The sequence below is a fragment of the Melopsittacus undulatus genome, chromosome 8, assembly GCF_012275295.1.
Source record: "Melopsittacus undulatus isolate bMelUnd1 chromosome 8, bMelUnd1.mat.Z, whole genome shotgun sequence".
Classification (NCBI taxonomy): domain Eukaryota; kingdom Metazoa; phylum Chordata; class Aves; order Psittaciformes; family Psittaculidae; genus Melopsittacus; species Melopsittacus undulatus.
Window position 1 is genome coordinate 47,823,763 of NC_047534.1, and position 15,056 is coordinate 47,838,818.

Genomic DNA, 15,056 nt, shown 5'->3' on the forward strand with positions numbered 1-15,056 from the left:
TTTTAGGGAGTGCTCTGTATTGGAAATCCCACTTATCCTTTGACAAGTGTATATTTGAGGCTTGTTGTGTAGTACCCATCAAAGATTACTAGTGACTTTCACTATTTTAGAGAAGGCTCACAATCTTCCTGATGTTGTGTATGTTTCATTAAAATCTCCTTTTTTATAACAACTATTAATATTAGTAAATTCCACTTCCTTTTGATAGTAGGACTGATTATTTTGCTACTCTATAGCCTATTGTAGGACAGAAACCTACTTTGTTGCATTGACTTGTTGGGAACTCTCATTCTACAGAGCAAGATTTTTTCAACCACTGTCTTGCAAGGGCAACCTCACATAACTTTATTTGCTTTATTGCAATTAGAATAAGAAATCATAGTGGATCTCAAAATAAGTCTCTCTTCTCAACCTAGCTGTATTTAGGATCCTGCTGCTCCTAAAGTCTACTTTCCCAGACTATGATACCCAGTGGAGTTACAGGTTAAATGACCATTTTTGATGCTGCCTGCATTTTTCCATATTATTTGATGCTGCTTTTGTTTCCCATTTGCTGGGCTTCCTTCACTTACAACTTGAACGCTAATGTGACTCCATCCCCCATTGGGATCATGCTGATACTGACTCGTGCATCTCTGAGAAGCTTTTCATTGAGGTGGTGGATGCTCTGGGCTGCCAAATCATCCTTTCTTGGGTTTAGCACCTTTCCATTCCATAGGACCTATTGAAAAAAAGACATGTCATGCACCTAATTTGTCCCAGTGTGTTCCATGGGCCACAAAGGTCCTGCTTATTTTCCAGAAATCAGTATTTATTGTGTTTAAGGTTTCTAGTCTCAAATATAGTTCTCACAAGCAAGTGGGATTGGGAGTCCACAGGTTTGGTTAATTGTAATTCTGCTACAAATTAGAAGCTGAAATGAAAAAGATGTGTTTAAACAATAGGTATTTTTAAAAGCCCCTATTCAGCTGCCACCATAACCCTGAAGGTGCTTCAAGTTTAACATCGTTCTTTCTTTCTAGTAAAAATTATTAATTAGTAACTTATTAGTAGTTAATGATTGCAAGTGCTACCTTTGATCTTGTGTAAGTACTATATATAGTAGAAAATGTACTATAAGACAAATCAGACAAATACATTTGTAATATAAATATAAATAATATGAACATATTATCAGAAATTATAAGTTTATGCTATCACAGGCTGTTTATGTACCAACATGTATTTAGCACATTAGTCCTTTCTTTTAAAGGGTTTTATTCCTTGCTTATATGAGTGTTCTGTATAGCTTACTTTAGGAATTTATGTTGAATTTTAAAGCCTCTGTTGTATAACATGGAACAAACACTGCAATTGGCAACAAAGTTGCAGGTCAGAAATGACATTACTAAAATCCCACTGTGACTTGTTTCTTTCCCAGAGGCAAAAGCTGTAATGCTCTGTGCTACTACCACTACAACCCCGGTACTTACATTATCAATGGCTATTATTCCGCCTTTTTTTATGAGGCGCAAACATTTTTCATAGTACTCGTTGTAGCTTTCTTTATCTGCATCAATGAAAGCAAAGTCAAAGGTTTCCGCTTCTCCACTGGCCAACAGTTCATCTAGATGGGCAACAAAGTGAGTCATTGCACCCTGGTTAATGCTGTGTAGGAGGAAGTAATCCATTTGTGTCAAAGTTCTCATTTAATAATGTTTTTGGTGCCTTGACCAGGCAGCTTATTCCTCTATAGCTAATTACCAGAAAAGCCTATCCCACAGAAACCAATCTAGACATGATGTATGCCATAAAACACTCAGTTACTGAGTTCTGCCTACTTAGAAGTTCATTGAATAGTTCTAAACCTGCAGCATACAGCTAGGGCTGCTGAAAGGTGCAGTAAAAACAAGGCAAACAGTTTGAAACTGGACACACTCTACACCTTCAGATATTTTTTTGAGCTGATAGAGAAGAGCTGTTTTCCTAAATGGATTAGGGTTTTTGTACATTTATGAGCAAGTCCTAAATGCTAATCTCTTATTGCTTATCAAGTACAGGTGTCCTGGATTCAGCAGTCATTTTTCTCCTTCTTAGTAGCTGGTGCAGGGCTGTGCAGTGCTGTGTTTTTGACTTTCAGCCTGGGAACAGTGCTGATAACGCCGATGTTTTTTAGTTGCTGCTCAGTAATGTTTACTCTGACCAAGGACATTCTGAGTCTCCTGCTCTGCCAGGGAGGAGGGGAAGCTGGTAGGAAGCAGAGACAGGACACCTGACCCAAACTAACCAAAGAGGTATTCCATACCACAGCACATCATGCCCACTATATAAACTGGAGGGAGTTACCCAGAAGGGTGAGATCACTGCTCAGGTCAGGCTGGTGTGGTCAGCAGGTGGTGAGCAGTTGTATTCTCTTTCCTTGTTATTTCCCTTATCATTATTATCACTGGTGGTAGCAGTAGTGGTTTGTGTTATACCTTAGTTACTGGACTGCTCTTATCTCAACCCGTGGGAGTTACATTCTTTTGATTTTCCTCCACATCCCTCTGGGACAGGGGGGAAGAAGAAGCGGGGAGTGAGCAAGTGGCTGCATGGCTGAGTTGCTGACTGGGCTTAAACCATAACAACAGTCATGAACAAACCCTGTCATAGATCTTTATCACAGCAAAAGACTGCTGTAAGTAGTCCTTCTGTTGGCCAAGGCAAGTGGAATTTGGTTTTAAGTTTTCAGAAAGTGGCTTGTTGCCTGAGAACTCCAAATCACCACTTGTGGAGCAGCTGATTGTTGCCTTCCTAAGGTTCTTGACATCCCCTCTCGCCAACCCCTACCCTTATCTTCTGTCAACAGAGGATCTTTTTGGCTGAAGCACTGCCTAGACAAAGCTCTCCATCTGACTTCAAGGACAGCAGTGCATCCTAGCAGACTGCTTATTTGCCTCTTCTGAAAGGATGGATGAATTTGGAAGTAATACAAGGTTATTGATGGATCTGGATCCATCAACCACCTTTCTTGGAAAATTTCTTCTACCTCTTCCATTCCTAGCAAATTTCTTGCATTTTCAGAATATTTCTTAGTATTCCCTCTGCCCTGCATCTTATTTTCTTGAATGATAAAGTTATTGCCTTTCTAATGGCCTTGCATCCTAAATTTGAACTCCTCTGGAAACAATTCAACTGTTATACACTAAGTTTTACAATGGTTTGTGTTTTTTCTGCACCTCAGCCCTTTCAGAAAACTCTTCCTAACAAAGGACTGCTTGTTTAGAATGGACAACAGATAGGAGAAATCGGGCTTTGTCTAATTAATCTGCATAAATCAGCTTTCCCAGAAGCAGCTGACAATCATACTTTATAGATTAAACAAGGTGATGGACAGGGCAGGTGACTGACCAGTATAGCCCACTACACAGGGCAAGTGTTTTCCTCCTCTCTGCTAGCATGCAGGAAAACTATGAACGTCTGAAGTGAAGTTTTCTGATTTATGTATTCATTTTTTTTTCATGTAAGAGAAGCTTTCTTACTGTTAGCAAATGGACCACATCCACAAGCATATTTGGCTTTACATTTCATCAGTATTATAATCATCCTCTATTTCTAGGAGAAGGAAAAATCAGAAGTATTGTAGGTTACTTACCAAGTGTTTGAATTGCTGGCTTAATCCGTAGGTCAATTTTATGCTCTACTCCTGCCTAGAATGAAAAGAACAAAGAGTTAATGAAAGCAGTCAAGAAAACCCATATCACTAGGTTGCACCCCAAGAGTGACGTGTTCAGATATTTTTTCTATTGTTTCTAGGTTACAGACATCACTCATTCATCTTGCCAAGTTGAAGCGTCTCAGCCTCTTTTAATGACAGGTATGCTTCTAGTGGATATGCAAGTCTAAGATACCAAAATCCCTTGACATGCAAATACAGCTGAGTAACAGAAGAGATGTTGCTTACCTCCTTCCACAGTGGCTTTCCAATTTTAACATAGTCCTCATTTATATCACAGGCAACAACTCTGCCATTATCTGGCAGGACAAGTGCCATATTCAAGGCATTATAACCAGTGAAAACACCTAGGAAAATCACAAGAGTCATGAACATTTAGCATAAATAACAGAGTAAAACCCCCAAAGGAGGCAAGGATGGCAATTTGTTAATGAACACAAAAGGCTTTCCCCTTCATTTTTAATGTAATGGTGGGTTGGGAGCAATTGTTACCTCAACTTAGTTCTTGTTATTTTTTGAATCAATATTTTAACAAACCTTCATGGTGGCTTTGTCCAAAAGTGTCCTGGACACACAGTGCAAAGTCTCATCCTGCATTGTAAGGAGCACCCTTAGTTAAAAGTGGAGCTAAATCCTGAGCCAAAGCACAGGACCAGCAGCAAAATAACCATAACAGCCAGGTAATAACCAGGTCAAGAATGAAGATGATGAGGACCCACACTTGGCTGCTCAGCATCAGTCTGGCTTTGTGACATCCTGTTAATATAGGTTCATCAAGCAAAGTGGATTGGATGCAGGGCCTGTGCAGCAAAACATTTCCTTCTGGCAAGAAACTGACACAGGAAGGAGAGGATGCACCCTGTGCTGCAGCTGCTGGAGACCCAGCTGATCTGTTCATCTTATTTTTCCAGATTGCCCCAGAGTTGACAAGACATCCATGTTGATGCTGGAATTGCTGAGTGCAAAAAGTGGCAAGCAAGTGCAAATCTAATGCTACTTTTCACACTGTAGTTTGCCCACCTGTTTGCTGAGACGGCTATGCAGTGCCTTCCTATATCTCGATATGTAAACACAGCTGTATTTGGAGAAGCACAGCCAGGAGCTTTATTCTACTATAAAGAGAAAAAAGTAACACTCTTACCTATTTCAATAACTTTCTTGGCTTTGATGAGTTTGACCAAATTTGCCATAAACTGTGCCTGGTCACAGGACACCATCATTCTACCCCAAGGATGATCAGCCGTGAGCTAGAAAGGGGGGGAAAATAACACGTTGGCAAAAAAAACCCCGTAACTTCCAAAACAATGTCCTAGTGAAAATACACAGAGAACAAACAGGAAAACCAGATTCTCCTGCCTTTTTCATTTTAGATGGCTTTTTGTTCTGTCTGCAAGCCAGAAATTGGTTTTAATTTAACAGGGACCAAGGAAGGTGGGCAGTGTATATCATAAACAGTAGCTAATCACTCAAAGCACTAATATACCCCAGAGTTACTGTGACTGTAGCGAACTCTGCAATAGTTACAGCTGATGGAGAACCATAGAGGATCCTTGACTGTTAAAGTCGTTTATTTCTGTGACTTTACATAAACAGATGCACTTTTTTAAATTAACTATAAGCTTTGTCATTATTCCTCCAAGACATGTAGGATGGTTTTATGAACTGATAGGTTAAAGTCTGTTGCCAAAGCTCAGATCACATGGTTCTGGCTATATAGCACAGAGCTGGAGAAGTGGTACCTATGACAGTGTAGAAGGGCCTCTGGCATTGAGGAGGGGGAAGCAGGGCTGTGCCATGACAGCTGAACAGTCTGCCCACTTCCTTTCTTCCTCTAGGGCTCATTCTAATCAACCAGCTCCAGTACTTGGTATTTAATTGATTTTATAGAGGAGTAGTTTGTCTCACTTGAAATGACTCAGTCCTGAGTCATGAGGTCTCTTCTGAGCAAGCTTCAGTATCACCTCTCTGAGCTAGTTTCCTTATGTGGCAGCTGAAATGAACAGAAGTCATCTGTTCAGGTCAAAATCAAGTGCGGTTCAAACACATGGGCTTGGGAGCCATGGTTGAAAAAAAATACATGTCTAAAATGTGTGATTATATAATTAGATACTAATTTAGGTAGCCTGAACATTGAAGAATCTGGCTATTACCAGTTGAAAACAAAATCTAATATGTACAAATAAGATGGACCAGGGAGTATCACAGAGAGTCCAGCAGTTCAGGATGAAGTCTGGGCAATACCAAAAAGCCCTCGGTGGAACAGTAACAATACTAAACAGAAAGCTGTGTTGGGGCATAAAATACTGACCAGTCGCAGCTTCTTTAGAATTGGATGTTCTCGCAAAGAGTGATCCAGTATGTATTGCCGGATAGGACTGCTTTTCCCGATAATACTCCTGGGTGATTTGGGTGTCCCAAAAATTAAAGGGTATCTTTTACCTACAAGAAACAAGCAAACATTTATCTTTTTCAGTTATTGTCTGCTTAAGTAAAGCAAACACTCAAGTACTACTAAAGGCTAAAGAGTTCTTTGCTTTGAAAAGTCCAGGGAAAAAGAAAAAGCAACATAGCTGGACAGCTCAATGGGGGATATATATATATATATATGTGTATATATATATATATAACTTTATTCTTTTTAACCTCTAAGATGTCCAGCCCAAGTGTGCAAAGGCTCAAAGGGAAAGGATTGAGTGCTGTGGTTCTCTCCATCAGTGGCTGATGTGAAGGTTATGAGCTGTCATGTTCTTACAGCACAAGTAACCACATCAAAACTCAAAGGGCAAGTGTAACCAGAGAAGCCTGAATGAGGCACATTATTTTCTTACTCCAGGGACCTTGTTTTGCAGTTGATAGAGGCCGCTGGTCTTTAGGGCTGTCAGCTGATGCATCTTCTCAAGCCCTGTGTTCTCCTGAATCCTTCCCAGCCTTTTTGCCAGAGAAATTGCTCAATGGCTTGTTTAGCATGAAACCAGTGTGTAAAGGAAGTATGTGCTGAAAGCTGAAATTTAAGGACTATTGCTTGTCTACTTAAATACAGAACTGATCACAGCTTTGATGCCCAATGCTTCTTTTACCAAATGGGGCAAATATTTCCAAGAAATAACAACAACAACAAAAAAAAAAACACAAAAAAACCCCAAAAAACAAACCCAAAACAACCAAAACCAAAATCACAACAAAATCTGAACAAAAAAAATCTCAGTTCCACATCTCCTGATGGTTGCTTGCGATTAAAGCACACTATTATTTCGAGATTTTTGTTTTGTTTTGTTAGTGGCTCTATTTTATAGACGATCACCCCGAGGTGTAGATTATTTCAACAGTTTGCTTTAAGTCAAAGGGTAAGTACCCAAGCGGCTGCGCTGCAACACCAGCCTCAGCCTCCTGCTTGATGCCGGGTTCACTCTTCCCTTGACCCCGGGAATGGAAGTGAAACTGTTGCCAGAAGAGAAAGCTGTGACCCGGACACCACCGTTTTCGGGCTCTGACCAAATAAATGCAGGCTGGGGCAGGGCTGGGAGCGTGCCCTCCCCTCTGCCTCACGCTGCAGCAGCAGGGTTAAAGGAGGGACTGTGGCTCTGAGCGCATCACCGTACCCACCGCTGCAGCCCAGTGCAGTCCCGACCCATAGGGCAGCCCCAAGAGGAAGCGATGCTGGCGGGACGCCACGGTCCCTTCCGTTCCCCGGTGGGGACACAGGAGGACTCAGCCCCCACGTGCGTGGGTGCCACTTACCTGCGAGCATCCCCGTGGCAAAGGCGACCCCCAGCATGGCCGTCCCGACGGCCACTTCTTTGGGCACGCTGAAAAGGGGCATTTCGGGGCCGAGACGGGACGGGAGCGGCGCGGCCCGATCACAGACGGGCGTGGGGCGGGCCGAGGCAGCGGGAGGGGCCGGGCCGGGAGGCATGTGGGGCGGTGCGCTGTGGGGCGGCCCCGGGCTGCTGCTTCTGCCCCTGCCTCCTGGCAGGGCGGTGTTCGAGGTGCCGCATGTGCCCCGGGGTGCCCGATGCTGGGCCTTGCTAGCGGGGGGTGAGCGCTTTCCCCCTCCTGCATGCTCAGTAGCGGCGTGTGAGGTGACAAAAGCTGCGCCTGGGGTTGTGCCACCACCGCCTCGGAGGCTCCGGTGTGCCTTTGAGGCACACTTCGAAGCACTCCCGAGTTCTGTGAGAGCCAGCAATGCGCTCTGATGGAGCTGAGGTGTGTGCAGATTCATTACCAAAAGCATGTAAGGCTGTGGGGGTTCGGTTCCGTGAGTAAAAGAACTGTGAGTTTCCAAGTGAAAGAAATTAAGGAAGATCTTCCACGAGAGGGGGAATGGGACTGTTTCCTCTGCCGCTGTTGCCGCCCCCTTCTGAAACACCTTCCAGGTGAGGTGCATCAGTGCCTTTGCCACTGAGAGCCAGGTTGTTTAGGAATCTTTTCCCTGATGTGTCATTGAAGGAGTTGATACATAAACCAATAGTGACCATGCCATTTTCTTTTCTTAGGAAGGAAGCTAAAAGAGCTTTTCTGTTTAATTTGCTGCATTACATAGATACACACTGAAAGGCTCCTGCAGTGCCTTTTGGAGGTGGGCCAGGGTTTTGGTTTTTGTTTTGTAGAGTGCTGGCAATATCTGTACTTTGCAAAACCCAAGCAACATGTGAAGATCTATCATTTTGTCTCTCTGCAGGAGATGAAATTAGCAGTGTTGAGCAAGGACCAGGAATATGCAGGCATGGAGTGGATTGTAACTTGGCCTCAACAGATATAGGACGAAAGCAGGTAAAAATTTCTTTCTGGCAAATAGTTAATCTCTATAAAGGCAGGTGAATTGTGTGCCAGTGGGTTAGGATGATAACTTTTCAACTATGGTCCTGTGGTAGCAAAAATATCAAGCGTCAAAGCAGTTAGCAGAAAAACATTCTTTCTTTTTAAGTGCACCTTAAGTGCAGGATTAAGTATTTCACTGAGGCATTTATGAGATATGGGTTTGCCTATCACTGTGTTTTTAGTATGTGCTAGACTTTATTTACAAAGACTTGAGCTCAGAGCTTTTGTATTTCTTTTGCAGCAGCTAATCATGTCAAGCACTAAGGAGTTTACTGTGCTTTCTGACTTGCAGAACAAAGAAAGTTATCTGATCTGTCTTGGCAGATAAAATATCTTTCCGTTCACTTATAACATTTATTTGATTTTGAAAGCTGTGAACATTGTCAGTTTCTTTCTCCCTTGTTCAGTATCTCATCACTTTCTCTGTGTGCATTTTGCCTTTTTTATATGAAAACATTTCATCCCATCTTTCATAGGATGAGTTATCGGGAAGGGCTGCAATGTGTCAGTTTTAGGCCGAACAGAACTGTGGGAGACAGCAAACTCTTCCAGCGGCCATAAATCAGATTTGTGACTGTGCAACGCCATCTAGCGATGATTCTGTACAACTGCAGCAGGAGGGAGAAAGTAACTGCGGGACATGGTTTTTCATGGAACACTAAATTTGTTAGCTTCCAATGCTGTGTTTTCCTCTCGACTCTCAAAGTGCTGCCTCATGTGAAGCTCTATGGAAACTTCAGGTTTCTGAAATCTCCAAGAGAACTGGTGAACAGAATTGTTGGCATACTGAACAGTCTGAACCCCCTGCCCCACAAGCACTCATGCAGCAACAGCTTAGCTGGGGTGGCAGTGTCAGAGGGTGTTTTACTGTCTCAGTGTATTGGACAGTGCATTGGTTCCTTTAGACAACCGATATGTGAGTTAAGATGAAACACTCTCTTAGAGTTATAAAAGAAGTAAAGTCTTCCAACCAAACTGAAAAGAGCCAGCTGCTTTGTTGCAGTTTTCATTTTACATAGCTCTGATAATATTATTGAATAGGAAACTTTGAGGAATCAGATTAGACACATGATAGCAGTGCTGTGGTTACCTGAGCATTTAAATGTTTTGGTAGATTTCTGCCTACTACTTGTGCTGACTAAGGTGAAGGCTGCCCAGAGCTGAAAACTGAGTGTGAAGTGGACATGGGTACAAACCCCACTGCTCCCTATATCTGTAAGGTTGATCCAATTACACAGACTACACAGGAGATCAGGATTGTTCCCAGTGTTATAGTCAGCAGGTATGTTTGCTATGCCTGAAAGTGCCTTCTCCCTGGAATAATGCTCTTGAAAGGGTAGGAGGCCTTTGGCAACATCTTTGATCTGGAGCCAGAACATGGTTGCTTTTGTGAAACATAAAGAGTAGGACAGACAGGATTCAGACTAGCTAGTCAGTAGCTGACTTCAGTGTGTACAAACCCTCACTTTATTCATGTTGGTAATATATCCACTGCTTCACAGTCACTGGGTGTCCTGGTTTTGGCTGAGATAAAGTTAATTTTCTTGTTAGTACAGTGCTGTGTTTTGAATTTAGTATGAGAATAATGCTGATAACACACTGATGTTTCAGTTGTTGCTAAGTAGTGCTTACTCTAAGTCAAGGACTTTTTTTTCCCCCATGCTCTGCCAGTGAGGAGATACACAAGAAGCTGTGAGGAAACATAACACAACAGCTGACCTGAATCTCCAAAAGGATATTCCATCCCATAGAATGTCATGCTCCATATATAAATGGGGGATACATTGCAAGTAATGGCATTTTTCTTCCCAAGTAACCATTGTGTGTGATGGACCACTGTTTTCCTGAAGATGGCTGAATACCTGCCTGCTGATGTGTGAATCAATTCCTTGTTTTGCTTTACTTCCACATGTGGTCTTTGCTTTACTTATTAAATTGTGTTTATCTCAACCCATGAGATTTTTCACTTTTACTCCTCTGTTTCTCTCCCTCATCCAACTGGGGGAGAGCAAGTGAGCGACTGTGATGCTTAGCTGCTGGTGGGGGTTAAACCACAACACTAGGTAATTGATACCTGCAACAGTCTGTAGTTCTGGTGAAACCTTCCTCCTAGGAGCGTTTTGTATGTGGAAACCTTACACACCAACCACCTTGGTGACATTTAGCTCTGTAGACAATGTAGAAATGGGACTGGCAAAGCAGATCAGCAAGTTATCCACATTGACATGGTGCATGAAGATGTGCATGGATGGGGCCAGTTAGAAAAACCAGGAAGCCATGAATTCCCATACCTTTTAAGCTACTCACAGATAAACAAACCTGTAAGCATTTTGTTGTATTTATTTATGTAATTTTAATACGTTTTTGTAATCTCTTTGATTAAAACTGAAACTGAATTTACCTACCATATTTACATGTTCATTCATCTGTCTCAGGCATTGTAGATGAAGTGTACATATTTAATAATTTTACACTCCACAGTGTATATCCCTTTGCAAGATCTGGAGAAATCAATTGATGTTAGAGTATTTTAAAGTATTTTAAACTCCATGTAGAATTATTATTTTTTTATTCACAATTGAGATTCCTTTTTTCTTCTAGTTGGTTTTGCTACTGTATTTGTCTGTTCCATCCGTGTTATCTCTCTACTATAGTGTACACTTAACATTTCATTTTACAGCTCTGTAATGCAGTGTTTGCCATTTACTGGGATAACCACCTTGACCTTAGAGATACTTATTCCACATGTATCTGTTGTAGCAATTTTTTGCCGTGAATGTTCATACATCTTCTCAACTGAAAATCCTGGGATTGGAAGAATGATATAATCATTTTTTTTTAATCTGTGATAAATGAAATTTGTCTCTGAAATTTTCTTCTGATAGTTGAATTCAGTAGTTTGAAATAAGACAAATAGTTTCCCAAATACTCATCATTGCTTCTAAAGTCATCTGGATTTTTTATCAGACAAACTGTAAGTATCAAAGCTTCCTTTAATATGATTCATTGTCCAGCTGAAGGGTAATCACTAAAATGGAACGCAGACATGAACAATGACTTCAGGTAAGCTGGTTCTGTTACTTCCATCCTGCTCAGCTACTTCTATCACATTCGGTCTTCTGTGGGAGCTTTTAAAATATGTCTTTCGATAACAGGTTGTAAAGGCTGTGGTACCTTCACATCTATTTCAAGGCTAAGGTATCAACATTTCAAATGCTGCTGCTGAGAAAGCTGGTGATTCATGAGCCCATAAGCCTTAAGCCATTAAACTTGCAAACAGCGAATGGTTTAGAAACAGTTTTCAGCTAGAAGCATTTTGACATATTGGTAAATATTTTCAGGCCTTAGTGGCTTACAGGCCAACATTTTGAATATATATGACTACTTTTTGCCATCTCATTACAAGACTAGGTTCAGCTTTGGACATGCAGGTACTGTGAGGAGAGATAGCCCCTGCCAAGCAGCATAATTCCTAGTGCAAAGTAAGTTAATGGCTTCTATGAAAATATCCCACAAGTATCAAGGACTGTAAAACTCAAACTGAGCTTAACTGTGGGAGACGCAGTGAAATAGCCTGTTCAGTGGCTCAGCTTGACAGATAAAATGATAGAAGCAGTTCGCCTGACAAAGAGAGTTTGCCACTGAAGGATGTGGTTTGGAAGCACATTGAATTTCTCAAAACAGGTGGCAGACTGTTCTGAGTTATGTCCTTCCAGGCTGTGGCCCAGCAATTACACACACAGTGATGCAATGGGTGCTTGCTACTGAGGAATAAAGCTTTGTACTATTTTGCCCCTGCAAAGGTCCCCATGTGATGGAAATGGGTACAACCTGAGTGGAGTATTCTGCTTTACATACACAGCCTACTGTAATTTTCAAGCTATTGTTGCACTTGAGCCTTAAACTGCAAAGTGCATAAACAAAACATGACAAATTTTGCTCCTTATCACTCTGATATGCAAAATAAAATGAAAAGCAGTGAACAAATCAGCTACAGCTGTGCCACCTCACTAACGAGTCTCTCCCATACCATTAACTTTTGCCTGTTCTGACATCTGAAGAAATCAGTGTCAGAGGCCAGCAGACTGGATTTGTTTTACACCAGATGTGAGAACGGATGCCAAAAATGGAGGCTAGTTTTGGAAGCCCAGTGGTTTTCTCCTTCCATTAAGCTGAAGAGCAACTGTCCTAGAGTTGCCAGTGCAAAAAGCAAAACTAAAGGAACAGCATGGCAGCAGGAGAGGTGCAGGATTGGGATGTTCTTCATCAAGCATGTTAAAGAATGATGAATGATCAGCATGGTAGACATGGTTCCTAGGCAGCTTTAGGTAGGTGTCATGGTTTGAGCAGTAGCAGTCATTCTTTCTCCTTCTTGTAGCTGGTGCAGTGCTGTGTTCTGACTTCTGGGCTGGGAACAGTTGCTTGATAGCGAGCATGTTTTGAGGGTGTTTTTGTTCAAGGCTTTTTCTGAGCACGTGCTCTGCCGGGGAGGAGGGGAGGCCGAGAGGAAGGAGAGACAGGACACCTGACCCAGGCTGGCCAATGAGGTATTCCATACCATAGTACGTGATGCCCAGGATGCAACTGGGGGAGAGGGCAGGAGGGGTGGAGCGCTGGAGGGAAATGGAGGAGGGAGCACGCGGTGCTCGGCCGGGCAGGGTGGAGTGAGTTATGGGTCGGTGGCTGGTGGGGTGTTGTATTCTTTTCACTTGTTATTGGCTTTATCATTATGATTTGTAGTAGTAATGGCAGTGGTGATTTGTGTTGTGCCTTAGCAATTAAACCATTCTTATCTCAACCCCTGGGGGCTACATTCTTTGGATTTTCCTTCCTAACTCTCCGGGAGATGGGGGACTTGGTTTAAACCACGACATTTTTGGCGCCCAACATGGGCCCCGAGGGTTTGAGATAAGAACAGATCTGAGCAGATTTATGGGCTCTTGTCACAATGCTGATTTATTGGCTCTTAGAGGTTTTTCTCTGGATCTCGCGGTTTCGGGATTTTGCCGGGTACTTTGTGTATGGATTGGATGCGTTCGTGTTTATCAATCATGGCGCTTGGGCTAAAGTTTTTGTTTCACTGTACTTTATGTCAGAGGCGTGTAATATGGTGGGGCTCCGGCAGCGGGGGGGGATGGACGTGGCCGTGGACTTGGACTTGTACCAGGCCGTCCCGCTGCTCTTCGCCGTCCTTGTCCTCACCTTCATCTACGTGAGGCTGCGTGAAGCCGGGAAGCAGCAGCCCCGGGAGCTGCCGGCAGCTGAGGCTGCCAGGGAGAGCGGCACGGGGAGCCAAACGGCTGTGGCAGAGCAGCGGGAACAGACAGCGGATAAGGAGCAGAGGGAGGCGGTAGCTGAGCAGCGGGATCAGGCAGTGGGGGAGGTGAGTCCCGCGGCCATTCCCAACCCCGCGATGGCCAAGAGTATCCCCCGGAAGTCGCCCGCCGAGCCCCAGCAGGATGCAGGAGACAACGCAACACTTCCCAGGAAGGCAGAGAAGGAAGATCCGGACTCAGGAGAAAAGAAGCTGGTGGTGGGAGAACTGGCAAGCAGGGCAGCTACATCAGTTAAAAGTTAAGCAGACTCAGGTTTGGGTTTTGTCTAAGGTTAGACAAGTATATAGGAGCACCAGGAGACTGTCCCCAAGGCTGGACAGTCATGAGTGGCACAAGGCTAGGCTAGGTTAGGTCATGCTAACCCAGGCTAGGCTAGGCTAACCCCAGGCTCACTGAGGATAGGGTAATCCAGGTTAACCAAGGTTACCTCGAGGTAACTAAATTAAGGAGCTAATTTTACCTGAGCTAATCTGACTCGGGGCAATGTCAGTGGGCTAATCTAACCCGAGCTAATCTGACCTGGTGCAATCCCAGTGGGCTAACCTCACCCTGAGCTAATCTGAGCTAATCTGACCAGGGCTAATCTGAGCTAATCTGACACGGGATAATCTGTGATAATCTGAAACGGGATAATCTGACCAGGGCTAATCTGAGCTAATCTGACCCGGGGTAATCTGACCCGAACTAACCTGTGCTAATCTGACCCGGGCTAATCTGAGCTAATCTGACCCGGGCTAATCTGAGCTAATCTGACCCGGGCTAATCTGAGCTAATCTGACCCGGGCTAATCTGTGCTAATCTGACCCGGGCTAATCTGCGCTAATCTGACCCGGGCTAATCTGTGCTAATCTGACTCGGGCTAATCTGAGCTAATCTGACCCGGGCTAATCTGACCCGGGCTAATCTGAGCTAATCTGACCTGGGCTAATCTGACCCGGGCTAATCTGACCCTGGCTGTAGGCTATGCTAGGCTTCCCCAGGCTTGGCTAGGCTAGGTACCTGGCCACAGTAAACTAACCAGGCTATGCTAGGCTAATCCAGTCTATATTAGGTTAGGCTAACCCAGGCTAAACAAAGCTAGGCTAACCCAGGCTAGGCTAGGATATGGTAATGCAGGCTAGGCTAGGCTAACCCAGGTTAACTAAGGCTAGGTGAGTTTAAGCTAGGCTGGGCTAGGCTAGGCTAACTCAGGCTAAACAAGGCTAACC

The 15,056-nt window shown here is 43.5% G+C and overlaps 1 protein-coding gene across 1 annotated transcript; it reads right to left on the reverse strand.

Annotated features, from left to right (window-relative positions):
* Positions 1-7,564, reverse strand: COMTD1 (catechol-O-methyltransferase domain containing 1). The gene is made up of 7 exons (XM_034065434.1): positions 7,433-7,564; positions 6,003-6,133; positions 4,836-4,941; positions 3,923-4,041; positions 3,614-3,668; positions 1,473-1,606; positions 1-721 (listed from the first exon to the last, which is right to left on the reverse strand). Exons 1-7 carry the CDS (start codon positions 7,512-7,514, stop codon positions 569-571), a joined length of 780 nt encoding a protein of 259 aa, XP_033921325.1. The 5' UTR covers positions 7,515-7,564; the 3' UTR covers positions 1-568.
* Positions 7,565-15,056: the final 7,492 nt, after the last annotated feature.

Excerpts from the sequence above, each read along its gene's own strand:
- COMTD1 (XM_034065434.1), bottom strand. The coding sequence starts at position 7,514 with ATGCCCCTTTTCAGCGTGCCCAAAGAAGTGGCCGTCGGGACGGCCATG. Across the intron at positions 4,942-6,002 it reads TTCTAAAGAAGCTGCGACTG|CTCACGGCTGATCATCCTTG; the intron begins GTCAGTATTTTA and ends CCCCCTTTCTAG. Across the intron at positions 4,042-4,835 it reads CAAGAAAGTTATTGAAATAG|GTGTTTTCACTGGTTATAAT; the intron begins GTAAGAGTGTTA and ends TGATTTTCCTAG.